Source organism: Electrophorus electricus, chromosome 23, assembly GCF_013358815.1.
Source record: "Electrophorus electricus isolate fEleEle1 chromosome 23, fEleEle1.pri, whole genome shotgun sequence".
NCBI classification, from domain to species: domain Eukaryota; kingdom Metazoa; phylum Chordata; class Actinopteri; order Gymnotiformes; family Gymnotidae; genus Electrophorus; species Electrophorus electricus.
This window is the reverse complement of record NC_049557.1, coordinates 10,913,641-10,936,970: the sequence shown is the minus strand read 5'-3', so window position 1 is coordinate 10,936,970 and position 23,330 is coordinate 10,913,641. Positions and strand designations below refer to the sequence as shown.

At 45.7% G+C, this 23,330-nt stretch overlaps 1 protein-coding gene across 1 annotated transcript in view; it reads right to left on the bottom strand.

Annotated features, from left to right (window-relative positions):
* The window catches only part of LOC118240699, a 33,515-nt gene that overhangs the window by 34 nt on the left and 10,151 nt on the right, over positions 1-23,330 (bottom strand). The window contains exons 3-4 of the mRNA XM_035522218.1: positions 1,821-2,007; positions 47-370 (exon numbers count right to left, since the gene is read on the bottom strand). Of these exons, the coding sequence (XP_035378111.1) occupies positions 47-370; positions 1,821-2,007 (511 nt within the window). The remainder of the gene's footprint in view (positions 1-46; positions 371-1,820; positions 2,008-23,330) is intronic.

Here is a 23,330-nt window from a genome sequence, read left to right as displayed (position 1 = left end):
GATGACGGCGGCCGCGTCGAAGCCGTCGGACTGCGCCGCCACAGACCTGCCGCGGCGTCTCGCGCTGCCGGAGCTCAGCGCGCGTGCGGAGTGACGAGCGCCGCCTGGAGAAGGTAGCAGCAGTGAGGAGCCGTCTGAATTATTAAACACGCACGCCGTCAGCGCAGACGGGCCGCCCGCTAAGCTCCCGCCCCTCCTGCGCGGCCCCTCTTGATCCCGCCCTGCTGCGCCGGCTCCGCCTCTCCCCGTGGGAAACTCCGCCCCTGGAGCGAAGCCCACCGAGCCCTCCTGCTTGACACCGTAGCTTAGAGACGGGTGGACAGCGGCAGTCAGCAACGGCGGGCCGAGATCCCGCTGAAAGGCTCCAGACCTGCAGGACACACACAGACACACGGGGCGCAGGAACGTGAGCGGGGGCTGTGTGGAGAGTGTGGACTCAGCCCTGCTACAGTCGTCCTCCCACGAAACTTCTCATCCGCACAGAGCACGAACAGACGGGCTCTGTGCTCCCAACCCAGCGATCTGCTCGCGCCGGGGTGCGGCAGACACAGTTCCCACCACAAACAGCTCCAACTCCGCTCCTCTGTTGCGCGCACACATCCGCGCTCCGCTCCGACACACTGCACTTCTGAGCCCGAACTCCGCCCAGGAAATGGCTGTTTGAAGAAATTCATGAGGAAACTGGAAATTCGCGGTGCGCTTCCACCGGCGGGTCGTGAGCCCCGTAAACGCTCCCTGAGCAACCCCATGAATTAATAATGCAGGAAATGTGGCCGGATCATAGTTATGAATAGCTGTTTAAGACTCTGACGGGACAGAGAGGCTCTCAGCCCGCGCATTTCACGAGCGTTTGATGACACAATAGGGGTTAACCCCAGCCTGCATGGGGCTGGACTGGAGTCACCTGGTTTGCTGGGATAATGGGGATCTTAGAAGAGCCCCCGTCGACAATACTCGCCATTCTAGCGGGAATCTTTGGCCTCGTGAATGGGGGTGGGGTCATATTTCATGGCGCAGTGCTGTGACCTTCCACATAATAATTCCTGTCAGTTGGATCATTATGTATTTTGTGCAAAGCTCCTGAGTGATATGAGAAGGCCCCACTCGTCTGCTCCTTCATCTCTCCATCTCTCGTTATAGTCTACCCTCTCTCTTTTTCTGTCCTTTCTATCTCATCTGTCTTCTCTCTCCCTCTTTGAGATTATACCTGTCTTACTTCCTCCCTGCCGTACCTCATCCATGCAGGTAAACGCCGATGTTAGCACGCCGGCCAAACAGTGTCATCTACTCAGTCCCTGTCGGGCCTCTTTCACGGCCTGTCTGCCTGTCAGGAGCGATGTTCCAGGAAGATATGACCTGGATGGCACAGCTGGGTCTGTGGTGCCTGGCTTCAGTGCCTGGCTGGTCCCACAGCAGTAATGCGAAGCAGGAGTTGATTTGTTTACTGTTTCTCAGGTTTGCATTGTGTTAATACTGCTAGCATGAACATAACGAGCGCTTTTCCAAAGACCATCTCAAAGTTGCCCTCCCCCCTATACACACACACACACACACACACACACACACACACTCAAACTCATACTGCCTAATTAAAAACTAATGCACAATCAGAATATTGTAGCAGTGAGTGTTCCTGATTCCTACTAAAGTGAAAACAGTTCCATAGATTATGTAGGCCAGAGAGATTTGGGATAATAATGAGACATGAGGAATTGGATAGATTACAGAGCTAAACTAATATTCTGTAGTATTCTGTACTGCACAGATTCCTGTTGCATCAAATCTCATTCTTGGTCCTGTGCTAGATTTGATCGCGTTACCTGTCCTGTGTGGGGTCGTCCTGCAGGTTCAAGCTCTGTGCCGACAGTTCGCGTTGGTTTCTGTGGAGGTACTGGGAGGCAGGCAGGCCCTGGAGGGCGTGACCAGAGTGCAGAGAGGCGGAGTCGTCTCCCGCAACCTCCAATCCGCTGTCCTTCTCCAGGCAATGTGTGCCCCGTCCACCATTCGCTGTAACATGGTCAATAATAGTCAGTAATAGTAATAGCCTTTAGGAAGAGAGACTGTTTTTTTAAAGACATTTTCTGTAATATTGCATTTGACTCATGTTAAATGACTGACTGCTGTATTTGATATTAGCAAAAATATTTATTGAAATCACAGATGAAAATTTCAAATGGAAAATAACTAAATAATAAATTGCATTGTGTTATTAATAATATTAAAACATACATGTTCTAATATATATGAGTGTTTTTATATAAAAGGTCCAAAATGCCTTCAGCGACTAAAACCATCCCTTAGCCAAAGAGCACAGCAGGACTGTGTGTTGGTCAGGCTGAAGTTCGGAACAGTGACATTGCTCTGAAATGGCAAACACTTCCAGATTGTCCTTGGAGTGAAACATAACAGAACACATTTGGGCTGTGTGGGGCGTAGAGCGTGTGGAAATGTGTCCTAATGGAGAGTCAGCCTATCCCAAGCATGGCCACATGTGATGCTCAGTCATCTTAACTGGATTTCATAAATCTAATTTACTCACATTGATGTTATTAATAATCTTGTAACACACACACAGAGCAACGCTGCTACCCAAACATATGGAACCCAATAAGGCTGAGAGAGAGAGAGAGAACAGAGAGAAAGAACAGAGAGAAAGAACAGAGAGAAAACAGAGGACAGAGAAAACAGAGGACAGAGAAAACAGAGAACGAACAGAGAAAGAGCAGAATAAAAGATGTTGCATCAGAGTGTGAGAGATGAGAGGAAAGCGAGCAACGACTGCGATGTGCTGTCTCGGAGACGTCTCTGTCTGAGATGTCTGTCTCGGAGACGTCTCTGTCTGAGATGTCTGTCTCGGAGACGTCTCTGTCTGAGATGTCTGTCTCTGAGACGTCTCTGTCTGAGATGTCTGTCTCTGAGATGTCTCTGTTGCTGAGATGTCTCCGATAGCGATGGGTCTTTCTGGTGCAGTAAACTCCTGGCTCCACTCAGCTCTGTAAATGGGAGGAAGTCTCTCATTCATTTCCTCCAAGTTCCTCAGGGGACACAGAAGATCCTCGGCTGAGTCAGGAGGCCAGCTCCACAGCGGACCTCTCGGAAGCCCGGCACTTCCGACCTCATCCGCAGTGATCCAGGCGGCCCCCGACAGCAGAGGCACGGGGTCCTCCAGCTGAACGGAGGCCCGGGGTTTGTGGACTCGGGGGTTTGTGGACTCGGGGGTTTGTGGACTTTTAACAAGGGGAAAGAGACGAACGTGGGCAGAGAGGAGCTGAAGCTATTCCTCAGAGTGAACGCTGAGCTCTGCTGGTCTTAAAAACAAAATCCCAGCAGCCATGCTGGGCTGTGTGCATCCTGTGTGTGTGTTTTGTGTGTTTGCTGTACGTTTTGTGTGTGTTCCCCGTGTGATTTGACTGCGTTTTTCTGTGGGCTCAGATAGGACGCCACTTGCTGTTGATGAGGTATTAGTACTAAAATCTCCTGTAGGGGGTTCTGTACATTTTATTCAGACATTTCACCAATGAGCTGAGAGAACAGCGCCAAAATACGTTCAGTTTTTGTTTTATTGGAGGGAAACATATGACTCTCTCTTCATGGATATTAAGGTATGATGTGGGAAGGGTTATGATGCACAGTGTTCACACACAACCTCACACACAAGCAGACTTGCGTGGCTCCAGTAAACAGCGGCTTACGTAAAAGCGTAAGTCCAGTAATTGTTGATCTACTGACTACAGATCTGTCATTAAACTCATCTGCTGCCGTTTATTTGATTCCTCTGCTTTTATGTACATCCACTGGTCGTGCAGGGGCAACGCTGAAGAAGGAACACCGAGACCTGGAGTAGAAACTGTGGAAAACTCAATGGAAATAATCAGCCAACATGGAGAAAGTTGTTCTAAATGTAGTTAGGCTCAGTCTAGCTATTCCAAGCAATAATGTCCACTGGATACGTGTGTGTCCGCTCACTCACGGACCACCGGCAAGTTAACACACTTTCTGGTGAAAAACTACGAACATGTTCAGATATTTCTTTACACTGTTGTTGGATCTTTTCCCGCAGTGTTCACACCAATCAGATCAACCCTCCAACAGTTCCACAGTGCTATTATACTGGATCCGGACAGACAGTTCAGTACCAACCAGTCAGTAAAACTCTACAGCACTCTATAGGAAGCGTATTAGATACTCCATAACATCTCCACATAGTCGTGTTTAGGTTAAAGCTATAAGTCTTTTAGATAAATACTCTGCTCTATGACACAAGCCTGAGTTTAGCATCTGTTAAATTTCTGCTTACTTAGACTAAATATGGTTACACAATGAGCAAATGTCTTTCTTTTTTTACTATTAAATGTCAGCATTTAAACACACCACTGGGAAACAGGTAATTAACCGCAGATGGGATTCTTTTTTTACTTCCTAGCCTATGTGGCAGAAAGAATATACTGTGTTCTTAGAAAATCCGACCAGAACATTCTAACACCAGAACATTCTAACACCAGAACATTCTAAGAATAGAAGATTCTAAGAACAGAAGATTCTAAGAACAGAAATTCTAAGAAGCATTTGTCACTCCCAGTCAATCATTTTTTAAGCTATTAAAATTCACTTTCCTATCAGATCTAATTTCACTATTGAGATGTCATGTGTCTGTAAAAAATAGTTTTGAGCTATTGAGTAAAGGTAATCATTGCTAGTATGGAACCAAAGGTGCCAGGGAGTTGCAGCCAGGAGCCACAGGAATGTCGGACATGGGCCTGTTTTCAAAAATTACCCAATACCATATCTGGAGCCTTGAAACCCAAACTATTGTTTAACTTCTGGGCTCAAGTAGCAGTCTGTGGAAAACAGCTTCCTGTGTGGCAGATCCAGCCTCACTCACTTTGCCCTTGGACACCACAAAGCCAGTCCACTTCAAACTGCCCATTCCTAGGGTGTGTTCCAATTACACACTGCACACTAATACTAATAAGACATACACTATACACTCATCTTAATAGCACAGGTTTGGCAGTTTAGTACACAAAATATTTACATGCATACTATTCCATTTGGTACTAACAGGGAATGATGAAGCATTGCTATGCCAACATGCATCATTGCAAGCTACACCTAAAATGCATGATGTTCTACCTTGTTTACAAATATGGATGTTAGCTAAATTTAGCTAGCTATTTAGCTTTATTACAAAGGCCTAACTCTGAGCTAGGTGGCCAATGTTCCAAACAGCTTTTTTACTAAAACAGTAACCATTATATTTAGGAATTATTTTTACTTTTATAAAGAGAAATCAAATTTGTATTAACATTTAAACACCTGTTCTCCTATAACCGTCACTGCTAAACTTGTCATAGTCTACCATTTTTTCCAAGTTTTCACACGTGAATAGCTCCTTTTCATTTTGCATTGCATCATGGGACAATAGTGTCCATCCATACTCAAACAATGGCCAGTTCTGAGTGCGTGTTCATGGCTTTTGGAGTATTCTCCACTTGGACAGTTTTACCTATACTACATATACATACACTGTTCATACACTGTTCATACACACACACTGTACATGTTGTGCATTAGTTCATGAATGCCACTCTGCTGGGCTGAATCTGATTACTAATTAAGTACCTTAACTGTACCCTCCCTGATGTCTCCCTCTCCCCTCACATGCACACGTCAGTGTTTGGATCTGGATGGGATGCTTTATGAAAACTGTTCCAGTCCAACGCTGAGCAGAAGTGTGTACATGGAGACATGAGACCACAGAGAGAGAATGAGGTCAAAGTGAGACAATAGTGAGAGAATGAGGTACAAATGCCAAAATCCAAAGTTCCAGGCAACACTGGGACTTGTGTTCCTGCATCTTACGTCCCTGTATCTCATGTTCCAGTTTCTCATGTCCCTGCATCCCAAATCCCAGAGACTCATGTCCCTGTGTACACACTCCCACTCAGCTCTGGATGCCATAAAGCATCCCATCCAGATCTGTACACTGACGTGCGCACGTGAGGGGGAAGGGAGACGTCCAGGATTTAAAACCTTGATACATTAACAGTTAATCCCAGCTGTTCTGCAGAGACCTGGGGGACGTAATCCACCACACTGGGCCTCCTGGCTGGAGCCTAGTGGTGAACTGGGACTGGGTGAGGTGGGGCAGTACCAGGTCAGCACTGGGTCAGCACTGGGTCCAGCACTGGGTCCAGCACTGGGTCCAGCACTGTCATGTTTGGTCAGGAGATGGAAGTCTCCCAGTGAGCAGAGAGAAAGGAAAGACTGAAGCCACAGAAAAGAGAGAGAGAGAGAGGAGAGAGAGGGAGAGGAAGGGAAGATACCCATCCGCTCTGTGCTGAAACTCTGGAATTGGCTAACAAGCCACACTCACTCGAGGTGCCTTTCAATACTCCCTCGCGATACCACAGTCCTGCGCTAGGATGAGGCGCCCGTGTGCAACGATGCGAAAAGGACCTTCACGGTGTCCTCGGAAAAAAAAGAAAAAGAAAAAATGAAATCAGCGTAACGATAAACTAAATGAGGTAAGACACACGATCAGACCCACGATGGCTCCACGAGATCATTTTCCCATGAAGTAATTTTATGATGCACATTGCAAAACAACAGTGATATAATACAGATCCGGTTTCCACTCAGCACTGCAGTGTCAGAGGAAGCCAGTGTCCAGGTCTGTCAGAGCTGCACAGGGAGTGTGCAACCTCTGTTCCATCTAACAAACGTTCCTTTATTTAAGAGAGCATCCGGGACTAGCAGCACTTGCAATCCAGCCACACCATGCCGTGAGTTCAGGCCTGAGTCACCTGCACTCAGGCCCAGGTTCCAGATCTGACCCGGTTAGGAAACGGGGTCCAAGTCTGAGCTAAAGGCCTCATCAGCAGTGAGGTCTGTTTGGAAAGTGACACAGTTTCTGCAGTTCTGACTCTTTAGCATGTTAGATTTGAAAAAACAAAACAAAAAAAACAACAGCTATGAGGCTAAAGTGTGAATGGTCAGTGTTAGTTTGAGAGTATTTATATGTGTATAGAATAATCCATATAGTCAGTGTTAGTCTGAGAGTATTTATATGTGTATGGAATAATCATATAGCCCGTGGTTAGTCTGAGAGTATTATATGTGTATGGAATAATCCATATAGCCAGTGTTAGTCTGAGAGTATTTATATGTGTATGGAATAATCCATATAGCCAGTGTTAGTCTGAGAGTATTTATATGTGTATGGAATAATCCATATAGCCAGTGTTAGTCTGAGAGTATTTATATGTGTATGGAATAATCCATATAGCCAGTGTTAGTCTGAGAGTATTTATATGTGTATGGAATAATCCATATAGTCAGTGTTAGTCTGAGAGTATTTATATGTGTATGGAATAATCCATATAGCCAGTGTTAGTCTGAGAGTATTATATGTGTATGGAATAATCCATATAGTCAGTGTTAGTCTGAGAGTATTTATATGTGTATGGAATAATCCATATAGCCAGTGTTAGTCTGAGAGTATTTATATGTGTATGGAATAATCCATATAGTCAGTGTTAGTCTGAGAGTATTTATATCTGTATGGAATAATCCATATAGTCAGTGTTAGTCTGAGAGTATTTATATGTGTATGGAATAATCCATATAGCCAGTGTTAGTCTGAGAGTATTTATATGTGCATGGAATAATCCATATAGCCAGTGTTAGTCTGAGAGTATTTATATGTGTATGGAATAATCCATATAGTCAGTGTTAGTCTGAGAGTATTTATATGTGTATGGAATAATCCATATAGTCAGTGTTAGTCTGAGAGTATTTATATGTGTATGGAATAATCCATATAGTCAGTGTTAGTTTGAGAGTATTTATATGTGTATGGAATAATCCATATAGTCAGTGTTAGTTTGAGAGTATTTATATCTGTATGGAATAATCCATATAGTCAGTGTTAGTCTGAGAGTATTTATATGTGTATGGAATAATCCATATAGTCAGTGTTAGTCTGAGAGTATTTATATCTGTATGGAATAATCCATATAGTCAGTGTTAGTCTGAGAGTATTTATATGTGTATGGAATAATCCATATAGTCAGTGTTAGTCTGAGAGTATTTATATGTGTATGGAATAATCCATATAGTCAGTGTTAATTTGAGAGTATTTATATGTGTATGGAATAATCCACATAGCAATCATAATCCTTTTATACCCAGTCCCAAAGTCTCTGGGGAACAAATATAGACACGTAATTAAAATGGTCATGTCTGCACTTTCCAGCCCACGAAGTCCATCTTCTGTAAGCCACAGACATCACTGACTGTTGGGGCTCTTTCCAGGTGATCCTCTGCCAGTGTTAAGTGTGAGTGTGTGTGGGCAGTGGTGGCTCAGTGATTAAGGTACTTGACTAGTAATCAGAACGTTGCCAGTTCAAGTTCTCGCTGTTGGGCCCCTGAGCAAGACGCTTAAGTTATGTTCAGTCAGAATTGTAAGTTGCTTTGGACAAAAGTGTCAGATAAATACCACAAATGTAATGTGTGCAGTAAGTGTGTGTGTGCAGTGAGGTTTGAGCCGGCTGGCTGGTTTAGCCAGTCCGGGATATTTTGGCTTTTTGGCCCTGAAACCATGCGCTATATTTCAAGTCACCGTTCCTCAGGGCTGGATCTACATTCTTATTGTGAGATGAGAAAGAGTGGAAGGAGAGAGTCCCCCCCCCCCCCCCCCCCCCCCAACTCTTTACCTGGAAAGCACACAAAAGACCAGTAACAATGATTCTGTTGGTTCAGGCCAGAGACGTCCTTTTCCCACCCTTTCATTTGAGCTGATTGGAAGCACAGGAGAGAAAGAGCAGTGTCCGCGGCCCTCAGTGGCTGGGGGGCCGGAGGCAGCGTCACGGCCTGATGACAGGCAAGCAGACGCACTGGACGAGCAGGCACAAACGCAGGGCAGTTCCCAGTGCCAAGCACACACCCAGGCAGGAAAGCAAGAGAAGACTCAATTGTTGCTCGCTGTCGTCACGAAAACTCAGCAGCTGGCAGTGAATGCGATGAGGCAGTCTGTGTAACAGCCAGTATCCCACCACTTAATACAACATCCTGTATATATTACACAACATTTTACTGAACATCCATAGCTGGTCTTCAACACCTCATCTTGCTGAAGTAGGAGCCTGACCCTGACCCTGAACCCTGACCCCAACCCTGACTACAATCCTGACCCCAACCCTGACCTCAGGGGCAGACCTACTGACTGTATATGTTGTGAATTGAACTGCAAGTTGCAACGTCAGTGGCTAGTTCATCTGTGGCTACTGCATCTGTGGCTAGTACGTCTGTGGCTAGTGCGTCCGTGGCTTAGTGCGTCCCGTGGCTAGTCAATGTTAATGTCTAGTTGTGAAAACACAGATTCAGCCCAGCAGAGTGGCATTCATGAGCTAATGCACAACATGTACAGTGTGTGTGAACATGTACAGTGTGTGTGTATGTGCAGTATCGCTTATTGGATTCAGTGTTGTATTGGATGCAGTGCTGTACTAGAATGGATTGTATTTACTATAACATGTATTTTTGGATACATTCATGTAGTTATCAGCTCAGTGGTTAAGGTACTAGTAACCAGAAAGTTGCTGGTTCAAGTCCCACCACTGCCAGGTTTCCACTGTTGGCCCCTGAGCAAGACCCTTAACCCTCAATTACTCAAGTTGTGTTCAGTCAGAATTGTAAGTTGTTTTGGATGAAAGTTCAAGTTCAAGTTCAAGAGGTTTTATTGTCATTTCAGCTATATACAAGTACACTTACAAAAAACGAGACAGTGTTCCTCCAGGACCATGTGCAACATAAAAGCGTCAGACAAATGCTGTAAATGTAAATGTATCCTGCGTTTTCATAAAAAACTAACAAACTGAGCAGAAGGAGGAAGTAAGAATATAAATAAATACAGTGGATCTAATCGTGTGTGTGGTGTGTTTAGTTTAATCAATCATGTTTCGTGTAGTTTAGTTAGTGGTGCTATCTCCAGGTATTTGTGTGTGGTGTGTGTGTGTGTGTGTGTTTGTGTGTGTGTGTGTGTGTATATATATATACACACATATATACACACACACACACACACACACACACACACACACACACACACGCACACACACGCACACACACACACATTACATGATATTAATAATAATATAATTATTATTATTTATAGATTTGCTACTAATATCATTTAAAATAAATACTAAAATAATGAGCTTTACGATTATATTTAATATAATACAAACATAAATATAAACATAACTTATCATTTTAAGTGGATCAGACTGTCTCCGCCATCCTACAGTGTGTACAGTAGGAAGCTGACCCCCCCTGGGACATTTGAGTTCTCAGCAGTTTACCCCACACCCCCCACTACCGCTGCATCTGATCAGCAGATGGTCCAGGTGCTATTAAATGTAATTGCCGGTAATTGGGTGATTTTTTTATTTCAGTGACACTTCATTTTCTATAATTCTCGCTCCTCTCCTTTCAAGTCCCCTAAGCGCCGTGTAAGTGCTCGGCCGAGACCTGCCCTTGCGCCAGCACTTAATGTTTCAAGTCTTCCGAGATGCAAACCAATGAAAAGCAGATGTCTGAATAACAAGGCGCTCACGGGAGTGCTGCAGCACGGTGCACACAGGACACTTGTGAGGAGATAGAGGTGGTGGGTGTGTTTGTGTGTGTGTTTATATATATATATATATAAAATTCCCCCAAACATAGGAAGATCTGACATTTTCTGACCTTGTGGGAACCACCTTTCAGTCCCAGAGGTACAAATGTTTTTTAACAACAAATTTGTTACTTGCATTTGAAAAACTAAGAGTCAGAGAAACTGATGTTTGGTTCCTGGGGTTAGGGTCAGGGTTAAGGTTAAGTGTAGGTGTGTCCTTAATTCGTTACAGTAATAATTATGTCAGAAGGTCCTACAAGGATAGCATAGACACATGTATATACGTGCGTGTGTGTGCGTGTGTGTGTGTGTGTGTGTGTGTGTGTGTGTGTGTGTGCCCATCCAGAGAACATCAAACATCTGAATCCAAAAGTAACAACAATCTGCTCAAAACCTCATGACAGTTGGAAATCTGCAATGACATTTTAACTTAGCTCAGTTCAGTTTCATAAATCACAGCATCAGTGCTGAATATGGTTAAAAATGAGCCACAACTCCTCCCTCCCACTCTCACACACACACACACACACACACACACCACACACACACACACACACACACCACACACACATGTCAAACCATCTACTCCCCCTAAACACACTATCTCTCCCTGTCTTACACACACACGCTCTGTGTTTTTCCCAGACAGATGTTACACTCATTTTTCTGTCATACTCTCTGTCAGTCTCACTGTTTTTTTCAGCCATCAGAAATCAGTTTGTTTATTTTTTTCCCTGACTCCTTTTAGCTCTGTCCTTTCCTCAATTGACCTCTATCTACAGCTAGAGACAAGATTCCTTCAAATTCATAACCCACATGCCTAGATTGTGTCTCAGCCCAAGCCCGGACTGTATAAGTGAGAACCGCAGGGCAGGAGTACATGAAGAATAACAGAGAGACGTGCAGTGAACAGATGACTGGGCTGAACGATGAGCTCAGGCGCATTATGAAGGGATTGAACTGTCTCGTTTTCTTGGCCTGGATCACTGGGACCCTCAGACATCAAGCTTTCTCAGAAGGGCAAAATCAGTTTTGCCCAAATTGGAACCACCATGTAAGAACAAATAACCCAACCAGCTAACAAACAAATAAGCAAACAAATATATTTGATAAATGAAGACAAACAATAATGAGACCCCGCCCCTTTTAAAACATCTTAAAAAGTCAAACTCCAGTTGGTACCCATCACAGTGAAGTCACTGACTTCCCAGGAAAAGATTAGCTCCAACTAAGGAAACAACATCTAAACGAATACTGTAATATGGAATTTGCAGTGTTTGGTGAGATATTAAATGCCCTGTCCCAACAGTCAGTGTCTCACTAATCAAATGTGGAGGAGCAGGAGTTGTGTGCTGGTTCACGTGCTGGATCGTGCGATGGATCGTTTGCTGGTTCACGTGCTGGATCGTGCGATGGATCGTGTGCTGGTTCACGTGCTGGATCGTGCGATGGATCGTGTGCTGGTTCACGTGCTGGATCGTGCGATGGATCGTGTGCTGGTTCACGTGCTGGATCGTGCGCTATTATGTGACGAAGCAGCCAGACAGGGGCTGCTGGCAGCTGCTTTGCTCAGATCAGCCAGGTGAGCAGAACAGTAACCAGTATACAGCTCTGGGTCCAACTTCTACAGCCCACCACTTCACCACACCGTATCAATCAAGGCCCACACTGATAAGCGTTACACAGCAATTTAAAGATATGCATGTGCACACACACACACACACTAACTGGAAACGCCAAAGCAAACCTATCAGCAGCCTTCAACAGATACTCAGCCGTGATTGTTGCCATGACAGGGCCTCTGTAAGTGTTCCCATGCATCTTGGCCAATGCCTCCCCTACCTTACCTGGCAGTAATACTGGGTTGGACTGGGCCATGCCACCCCTGGTGGTGACCGTCTGTCACTGGAGGTGCCGGCAAGTCTGTTCTTGTTGGGCAGCGTGGGTGGATCTCTTGACCGCTGCTGCTCTGCTTCTCAGAAAGACAATGGCTGATTGGTTCAGGATGGGGTGGGGAGTGGCCGTGTTCTGTGGACGGGCCATGTCAGTCACCTCTGAGCTTGTGCTAGAGGTAAGAAGGCAGTGTTTTCCACCACTTTGGGGGCTGAGATTCCATCCTCTGGATTCAGTGTGGGCAAAACCCTGTTTTAGCCCACTTTGGTACATTCCTGGGTGTGGCTTAGCCAATTCTCCTTGTTCGATGAGTATTGATGGTATTGGCAGCAGACCCCTGGTCTCATCATCATCATCATCATCATCATCATCAATGACATCATCATGACATCACAGACCTCAAAACAGGCTACAAAATCGTCCCACCAGGCACACACACCAACGCAGAGATACACACAGGCACATGCTTACACAAAAACAAGCCCTTTCCCTTCCCAGTGGAAGCTGGTGTTCTGTGCTCCACTGAGCCCGGCGGACTCAGAGGGTGAGCCGGGCACATGGAGCGCGGGTCTGCCAGTAAATAGTCACGCTCTGGGCATCACACAGATAGCCAAACTGGAAACGCAGCGTCAGGCGGTGAGCTAAACTGCACTGCCAAAACACCAGCGAAGGATCAAAGCCAAACTGGACCCGGCCTCAAATCATGCCACGCAGCAGGATACTCATGAGAGAACGTGTCGAACAGCAACAACCATCACTGACCCAGTGCAGTACAGACAGACGGAGCAGGTCGAACAGACGATAGTCAGTAGGCAATAAATTACCCTTCATGTTCTGGCAACATCAGACTCAACTTCAACATTATATGTTAAATAAGTGCATTATAAAGCACCGTAAAAACAAAACAAGGCCTCTCTTATTTACACTGCTTTGGTGGTTTGCAGGCCTATGGTATCTATTTTGTGTTCCAGTAAGGAAACAGAACCCATGCATGAACTGGCCAAAGGAGTTCCTGCCTCGTCATATGACCGTACATATATGTATTTAAGGGCAAGTGTAGTCTGTAGTCTGCAGTCTGTGACACTTCTATAACGCTTCTCCAGTTCCAGCAGAGGCTGCTTTCTGCTGACTAATGCAGCATCCGGACTGGCCTTCAGAGGTCTCCTAAAAGCACTGTAAGCTGTTTGTGAGTGCGAGTCTGTTCCCGTTTACTTAAAGATATTACACTTATTTATTATTTATTTATTTATTCGTTCATTCATTCATTTCCGCTGACTACTCCACTGGTATGAATCATTGCTTTTGACTGTAGGATGTGTGATTTATGTACAGACTGGACCCAGTCCACCTGTCTGAAGGTGGTGTGTGTGTGTGTGTGTGTGTGTGTGTGTGTGTGTGCGCGCGCCGCGCGCGCGCCTGTCCGTCTTCCACTGAGAATACCCTGGTATAAATTTACTGTGACAGAATAAGCAGAGCTCGAGCGCAAATAGAGCCTGCGCTTTTCTCTGGAAACAAAAGGCCCCAGTCCTCGCGAAGGCCTTAGTCAGCCGCTCTTCTCCTCGCGCCACGTCGATGGGAAATTGCCAGCTATTTTGTAAAACATCGTTTCACATTCAAATTCGTTTGTCACGATTGTGGTTCAAAAGCGAGGGGCTCGCGCAGCCTTCATTTCGCGTTTGAAAACCGACCGCGTGATTAAGAATGAAAGAACAGAGGACTAAGTGTAAACTCCTGCAAGACTGTGAGTCACGGTTAATATTTTCATTTCGAGAATTCCAGGCGCATGACAGCTAATGGCATGCACGTGGAGCGCCATGTCAAAACAAGCCCAGCACGCAGGCGGGTTGAAGATACGCGCCGATACGCGCTGTGGTTTGACACGCAGGCGATCCGCTGAGTTTACCGCGATCCGAGCGACTGACGCTAGCAGGTCGGATAGTCCCCCGCTAGCGCGAGCTAATACTGCATGCATGGCTCTGCGGCTGCACCTCTGGCCTGCGTCGAAACGCGCGCGACCATCTCCGCTCGCGCGCTCCCCACTATTTACAAGCACGCAGAAATGTGAGGGAACTTCGCTTGGATACAGATGGCAGGAAATTCCTCCGAAATGACAGTGGCTAAATTCATCGCAAAAACATGGAAATAAACTGGCGCGGCAGTGGTTCGCCGAATCCTAATCGCATAGGTGACTGTGTGGGCTATTGTTTAAAAACCGCGCGTTTCCACGAATGAGGGCGTCGCTGCAGAAGAAATCACCAATTAGTAGTGATTTCCCGTTTTTGTAGGGCTTTTGATTTCCCGTTTTTGTAGGGCTTTTGTGTATAATAAAGCGTTTGGCGCACTCAGGGCATTCCCTTGATGTGCCCGCGGTCTGACAGGATGTAAGAGGTCGTAATTGCGCTGTAATTAAAAAGGACACCATTTCAGAATGATTACTGGGGTGGGTGCCTACACCGCCCGCGAGACCCCGGGAACATGCTTGTTATTAGTCCACATAAAACCAGATGTTGACGCGAGAAGCAGCGGGGAATCATATGTCACATCCTTTTTTGTTATGATTATTTTAGCGGAGGAGAAATGATGGAAACTTCATTTCAGGAGTTTCGTTCAAGCGCTGTCTGTGACTAGTGCGGCTTTGAAGTGCCATGTTGCGTTTGCGCGGGGCTTGCTGGATCTAGCCGCGAGCATGAAGAACAGACCTGGCGCCTCGTGGCTCTCTGTTCGCGAGAATGACGTTTTTTCTGAAGCACATTTGCTTGACAATAATTCGATTATTTATGTTTGCTGTTTAATCCGCACTGCCGATCCAGGTCAAAACACAAACCTAATGCCTACCCAGCCTAATCACTGGTAGAGGTGGAACAAATGGAGCCGCGTTCTCGTCGACCCGGAGTCACGTTCATCGGCTCTTCCCAGTCACAGAAGCGCTGCGGACGCGCCACCCTTGAGGGTCGGTAACAGAGGAAACCAAAGCACAGGCTCGCTCGACAGCACTTTGAAATGCCTCATGCCAGGGGAACAAGCGCTGTCCGGCCTCACGGAGCACATTAACGAGGGTCCCCACTGGCCCCCCCACGCGGAGCTCTACACACACACACACACACACACATCTGTTACAGTCAGGCCGCTTGTAATATGATAGGGTAAAGTTAGCCAGACCATATATATCATCACACATCAAACAGGGCCCTCACAACACAAAGTTCCCCAGAGAGGAGCGCAGAGGTGGGGTAACGCACAGCGGCTGAGGCCCCCAGCCGGGATTAACTGACTCTGGGTCTCGGGCTCGGATGCTGGGGGGGTCGCATGCGTCTTAAAGGCGGGCGTCATGGTGAGATGGTCATAGAAACGCACTGAATCTTATTCTGAGGATGGGAGTTTGGGGCGTGATAAATACAGGGGTATTTTTGCAGATGGCCAATCACGGAGGAGGCTGGCAGGCCCACCTTTGACGAAGTTTATGAGTAAATCTATCCTGAATGAGTAAGCACTCAACAGCCAGCGTGTCAGAGGGTCCCGGGTTCCTGTGTTTTTCCTTCGTGTTACTGGCTGTGAAAACTAATAAGAGGCTTCTTATTACTTCACAATTGATGGGAATCCCCATCAGGCATCAATACGCACTGTGCCGGTGGGAGGGCTTTCAGAACAACACTGGGAGTCCAGAGTTTATAGCAAAAGAATTGGGAATATGAGCCAGGTTTCCCCCCCAGACCAGATTGGGAATCTAGAGCGGAATGGAGAGTACAGACAGTAAACGCTCCACACACGTGCGCACCTCAGACACCACGTTGAGCAGGGTTTTCTCTCCGTGCTCCGAGCCACAGATCTGTTCAGGTGGGATGGCGTAATCATGCAGACGCTCACCGATCGGTTCTACATTCAGTGACCAGAGTTGCTTAACGACAGACATTGTCAACTGGAGGACCTGTCGCTGCCACAGACGTGTCCTGGTCCGGATTCTCAGCTGGGGGGGGGGGGGGGGAGACGTAACCGACCTCAGGAGTCTGGAACAGCATGGAACAGCCTGAGGAACTGGCCCTATAGTGGAAAAGATACTGAGACGCTATTTTTGGTGTATTCACTTAGAAGTGAAAGCATTATTGCACATCCATCTTATTTTTTTTTACATAAGTGTGGCACCATTTTTGTGTGTGTTTACCAACTATAAAACTATAACTACCCATTTCATGCCTGAAATTTTCCAAAAAGGATCCCAGATCCATAAACGGAGTTGCTTTTCATCTTTCATCTTTGCAAGGAAAACTTTGAAATGCAGATGTTTCCTTTGGGAGGAAAAATTATGAAAAGCTAAGTGTTTTTAAAAAGTCAAATCTAAGGGGAAATATGAACACTATTTTACATCATCCCTAATGTAAACAAGTGAAAAAAACAGAGGAGGGCACATAGCAGCTTCTCCACCCCCCCCCCCCCCCCCGCGTTTTTGAACGAGTGTATTTTGGCCGGCAGTAGCATGCATATCCTTATGTCGCTAATTGGACTTGGTTTATGCTTCAGTGCTCGGGTGGCTTGTGCCAGCAGCTGCCTGATGTTTTCCCAGAGAAGGGACCGAGGCCCAGAAGAGAAGTGAGGGTCCCCTGTCTGCGCAGCACGCCCCCAGAGTCAGGGCCATCTCTCAGCAGTGCCACAGTTCCTGAAGCACGGGGCAGAAGAGATGCGTCACGCTCCTCACCGCATGTCAGCTTGGCTTCCTTTAGTTTGCTTCCCAAACCTGTTGTGTGTTTCTTTTATACAGGTTTTTATTTGCCCAAGTCCTGCTCCAGCCCTTAATTTGACTGTAAAAAGAATTTTAGAGGAGAACAGGAAAAGAAGCCCTTATTTTATAGTGGCAGAACCAGTTACACTGAGCTTATAAAACATTACCTTACCTAAACACACTTAGCCTACCCAGCCATGCCATAGGGACCCGGAGACTCTCCGTGCCTCACACTCCCTCACTAATTAAATGTTTGTAAAGTTAAATGTGGAAAAACTTGAGAAGTCAAAAGAAGAAATCACACCTCCGAACCTCGCTAGGATATCTCCAATATATACTTGAGCAAAACTACAGAAAGCACATACACAGTCAGTATGAGGGCTAACTATATATCACCATTTCATAAAGAAAAAAACAGAGAAGAAAATCAGTTCTCTCTCATAATGGATTACCCCAGTCAGATATTCCACAGGGAGCTCTGAATCAGATAATCCAGCGAGATGTTGTGTGCGTCTGCCTCTGGAACAGAGCCTCAACTATATGGAGTCAATTTGGGCCCAGTACGGTGCGAAGACACAGCTAAACCCACGTAAACGAAGAGAGCGTATGAGAATGCGTCTCCGAGTCCTCAGGATGTGCCGTTGGACGTGATTTGGCGAGGAAGAATGAAAGCCATGTTTCTGACACTCTGCGCTCCTCTCCAGGAGCAGAGAGACTTTCTCCACTGGGGAGAGGTGGGGCGGCAGAACGAAGCCCCATGTCCACCACCACCAGAAAGCAGATTGTGCTTCAATAAGATGTTTGTCTAAATCGTGTTGTAAAAGCAGAGATTGCTGGATAAGTTCAGGATTTTTGGCAAGTGCTGTGTATGGTTGAGGGTTATCGTTCCTCTCTGACACGGCCCAGATATTCAACTTTCATTATATCCTGTTCACATCTCACCTTGGTTATTTGAAGTCAAGGACATCACATAAACAAAAATGTTGAATATAATCACAAACGTTAGTCACTATTTATATGATACAGTGATCTACTTATGCTGACCTCAGTATGGGAAACACGCACACACACACGCACACACGCACGCACGCACGCTCGGAGGAGGACAGACGGTATGCGTTAGTTCCATTCACACACATTCTGGGCGGAATCTCATTGCGAATCGCAGCCTGTTTTGACTCGGCCATCATCCGAGAGTGCCTGATCCTGATCCTGGAGTCTCCCGCCATTTGTAAAAGATTAGAGTGCCCGTTCTGCTCGGTGGCGATCGGGTCAGGGAGAGTGCAGCACGCAGAACCAATCTCCCCATCTCCCGCCAGCACAGAGGGGGCTACATGACGCTGCTGTAATCTGATTAGCCTTGCAAAAGTGGGGATGTGACCTCCAGGTGAGGGGGGTGGAGCTTAGCAGTCCCACGGCCACGGGTTGGCCGCCGCACACGATCATGGTTCTGTTTGATGGATCTTTTCCTGGTGACAAGCCCCCATGGAGATGAAGTACAGTCACTCCATCTTCCTGTCCGCACCAATCACGAACACACCTCGTCATCGAGGGACCCGCACCAGTTGGGGTGTGTTCGCAACACAACACAACAAGACTGAGGCACGCGGCCTAGACCCGTCATTAGCCACAGGAACAAATGCAAACCAACTGTAGGGGAACAATAAAATAATTTGTCCGTGGAAAAGGGTGCAGATAAATTCAGCAAAGGTTTCTAGCCACTTGGCTCAGAGGAGGAGGTTCTTGGCCAAGTGTTCGCCACCTGGTTGTCGGGGCCTGGTGAGGTCTGACTTCATTTCAGCGTTTGAAAAAGCACAGCCATCAAAGGACTCACACCGCCCTTCACTAGTGCTGCCCGTGTGCAGAACGGTGTACTGCATCTCGGGCCAAGACTCAAGAAAACCGCTGGGGGAAAAAACAAACGAACAGCATAACAAAACAAAAAAGAAAACAACAAGAAAGCAAGAGAGCAGGAGAGTGAAAGGGAGATGGGTAGAAGAGGCAGAGGGAAAGAGAAAGGAAGATTTTCTCTTGCTTTCTTGTTGCACTTCTTTTTTTTGCAGTTTGTTCATTTTAGGGGGTTTATTAAAGAGAGAGAGGTAGAGCGAGAGACTGCTAGAGAGGGGAAAAACCAGTAATCTATGACTCAGTCTTAGAACACAAAGTGAAGCTCAGTCCAGATCCTCTCCCTTCGCTCCAGACTGCCCTCGCTCCTAACTTTCCTGTTGCCATTTTCAGTCTCCCCTCTTTACATAGCACTCTTTTGAAGACAGGCATTCCTTTATATGAAAACACAGTTTGGTAGTGTTGGGTAGTCCAGGAGTCAGTTTACACATTGTAGTAGTGTTGGGTAGGTCATGTGTTGGGTAGATTGTTTAAGTTAAAGCTCTCTGGCTGAGGCAGTGCGATTGATGTGCATATACACTTGTCCCAGACATTCAGTAAGGCGTTCCGGTATGTCTGCTAGAGCGCTATCTACTTTATGAGCATTATATCCCCTACTAAAACTGCCAGTGTTTCAGGGACTGCACGAATGTCTTTTTTGAACTTGTCTCATGTACTTATACACAATTTTCTCTCTTCTTTTCTCTGTCTGTCTCCATGTGTGCTTGTGTGCTGTGTATATATATAAGGTCCACTGTATATATATACACTATATAAGGTCCACTGTGTATATATACACTATATAAGGTCCACTGTATATATATACACTATATAAGGTCCACTGTGTATATATACACTATATGAGGTCCACTGTATATATATACATAATATGAGGTCCACTGTGTATATATACACATAATATGAGGTCCACTGTGTATATATACACTATATAAGGTCCACTGTGTATATATACACTATATGAGGTCCACTGTATATATATACACTATATGAGGTCCACTGTGTATATATACATTATATGAGGACCACTGTGTGCTGATGGGTGTTGATCTAAAATTCTTGATTGTTTTTCTAATATTTCATATTTATTGTTCTTCCACCTGTATATATAATACCTGTATACATGTATATATAATGACTGCATACCTGTATATATAATACCTGTATACATAATGACTGTATACCTGTATATATAATACCTGTATACCTGTATATATACCTGTATATAACTGAAATGACTGTAGACCTGTATATATAATACCTGTATACATGTATATATAATACCTGTATATAACTGAAATGACTGTATACCTGTATATATATTATACCTGTATACATGTATATATAATGACTGCATACCTGTATATATATATAATACCTGAATACATGTATACATAATGACTGTATACCTGCATATATAATACCTGTATACCTGTATATATAATACCTATATACATGTATATATATGACTGTATACCTCTATATATAATACCTGTATACATGTATACATGTAGACATCCGTGGGTGCGGATGAATCTCTGGTGAACGAGCTAAACACATTCTTCGCTCGCTTCGAGCCTACATCTAGCAGCGCTAATGCTAACAGCGCTAATGGTGCTATCGGTGCAGCTAACGACGCATGTGCAGAGCCCACCATAGAGCAGCGCCCCTTCATCATCACGGAGAGTGACATGAGAGTGTTTGAAAGGGTGAATACCAGGAAGGCGGTGGGACCAGACGGTATCTGCGGGAGGGTCCTCAAAGCCTGCACAGACCAGCTAGCCCCGGTATTCACCGCCATCTTCAACCTCGCCGTGACGCTCGGTATCGTCCCATCTGGCTTCAAGTGATCCACCATAATCCCCGTCCTGAGGAAGTCTCGACCTTCCGGCCTCAACGACTACCGCCCTGTTGCCCTCACATCGGTCGTGATGAAGTGCTTTGAAAAGCTAGTCAGAGACTTCATCCCCTCTTCACTGCCAGCCTCCATGGACCTACTGCAGTTTGCATACCGCCACAACCGCTCCACTGATGATGCAATTGCACATCTGCTTCACACCACACTGACCCACCTGTACAAACTCACTACTAAGTTGGAGGATCTAGGACTGCATACATCCCTGGGTGACTGGATCTCCAACTTCCTAACAGACAGACCACAATCAGTACGGGTGGGCAACTGTCTCATCCACCCTCACCCTCAGCACTGGAGCTCCTCAGGGTTGTGTCCTAAGCCCCCTGCTCTACTCACTGCACACCTACGACTGCACAGCCACTTCCAGCTCCAACATCATTGTCAAGTTTGCTGACGACACCGTTGTCATGGGCCTGATCTCGGACAACGATGAGAGGGCCTACCTGGAGGAGATTAAACACCTGGAGAACTGGTGCTAGGAAAATAATCTCCTCCTGAACGTCAGCAAGACAAAGGAGCTGATTATGGACTGCAGTAAGAAGCAGGAGCGGCACTACCAACCTGTGAGGATCAATGGAACCACGGTGGAGAGCGTAGACAGTTTCAGGTACCTTGGAGTTCATATTTCACAGGACCTGTCCTGGTCCAGCCACACAACTCCCTGGAAAAGAAGGCTCATCAGCGTCTTTACCACCTCAGAAGCCTAAGAGACTTCAGACTGCCCTCCAAGGTACTGCGGAAGTTCTACACCTGCACTATTGAGAGCATCCTCATGGGGAACATCACAGCCTGATTTGGGAACAGCACCAAGCAGGACAGACAAGCACTCCAGAGCACAGAGCGCATCACTCATATGGAACTTCCTGACCTGCAGACCATCTATCACAAGGCAGTGCCAGACCAAGGCCAGGAGGATTGTGAAGGACCCCACCCATCCCAACAATAGGCTCTTCTCTCTGTTGAGGTCAGGGAGGCGCTTTTGCTCCCTGAAGACCAACACAGAGAGACAGAAGAGGAGCTTCTTCCCGCAGGCCATTCAGGCCCTGAATCAGAGCAACTGATGAACTGTGGGGACCTCTCTGTGCACTGCATATGATGTCAATAACATCATAAAAAGACTGTAATAACTGTAAATTGTAAACTGTAAATTGCAACTGGTAATTGTAAATTTTGTATATATACAAATACATTGTACATTGTGTATATAAACATATTATATTACACATATATTGTAATATATGTGTATCTCCTCAGGTCGGACACAGCAGTCACAAAAGCATTTCACTGCGAGTTATGCCATGTATGACTGTGTACGTGACAAATCAAACTTTGAAACTTGAAACTATATATGACTGTATACATTATATAAAATACAGGTATACAGTCATATCTGTATACCTGTACATATGATGACATCATATATATATATAATGACTGTATTTATAATGACTGTATGTATACCTGTATATATAATAGCTGTATATATAATGACTATTTATAATGACTGTATACCTGTATATATAATGACTGTATATAACTGAGTACCTCTGTGCTGGACTGTCTCTTATCAGCATTTCTGCACCAGCCAAAAGCTCTTATATAACATGAATATTGTGAATATATTGAGAATATACACATTCAAATGAGAAAAAATATGCTGTTTGAGTATGTGTGATGGACTTAACAGGACTGATATCACATTAATGACATATTACAGTAGAACTTACATACACACACATGCACACACACTTGCGCACACACTCACACATGCACACACACACAGGCTACACCTACGCCAGTGGAAACCTTGGCACAAGGCAGCTCCTGGAAAACTCATCTGTGAGATTGTGGTTAGGGTCTACAGGGTGGAATAGTGCTGGAAATATTTGTGGTAGGTGATAAGTCAGCAAAACAGACGCTAAACACTAAAAAGCTGAAGTCACCATCCATTCCACGCATTCCTGCACCTCCTGTCAGAAGCTCAGGGGACTCCAGCTGGCTAAGATCTCCCATGAGCCGTAACACCAAACATTCTGACTTCAGAAAAGATTCCACTGAGATGTCTCTGACAAACAAAATTCAAGAAATGCCACTGGGAATAAGGTCTGACCCAGCTGCCCCCAGACAGACGTCTCTGGGCGCCCTCAAGAAGCCCCTGAGCCAGGACATCAGCGGGGAGAGCAGGATCAGATGTGTGGTGTGGTAAAGAGCATGGTCTTATCACTCAC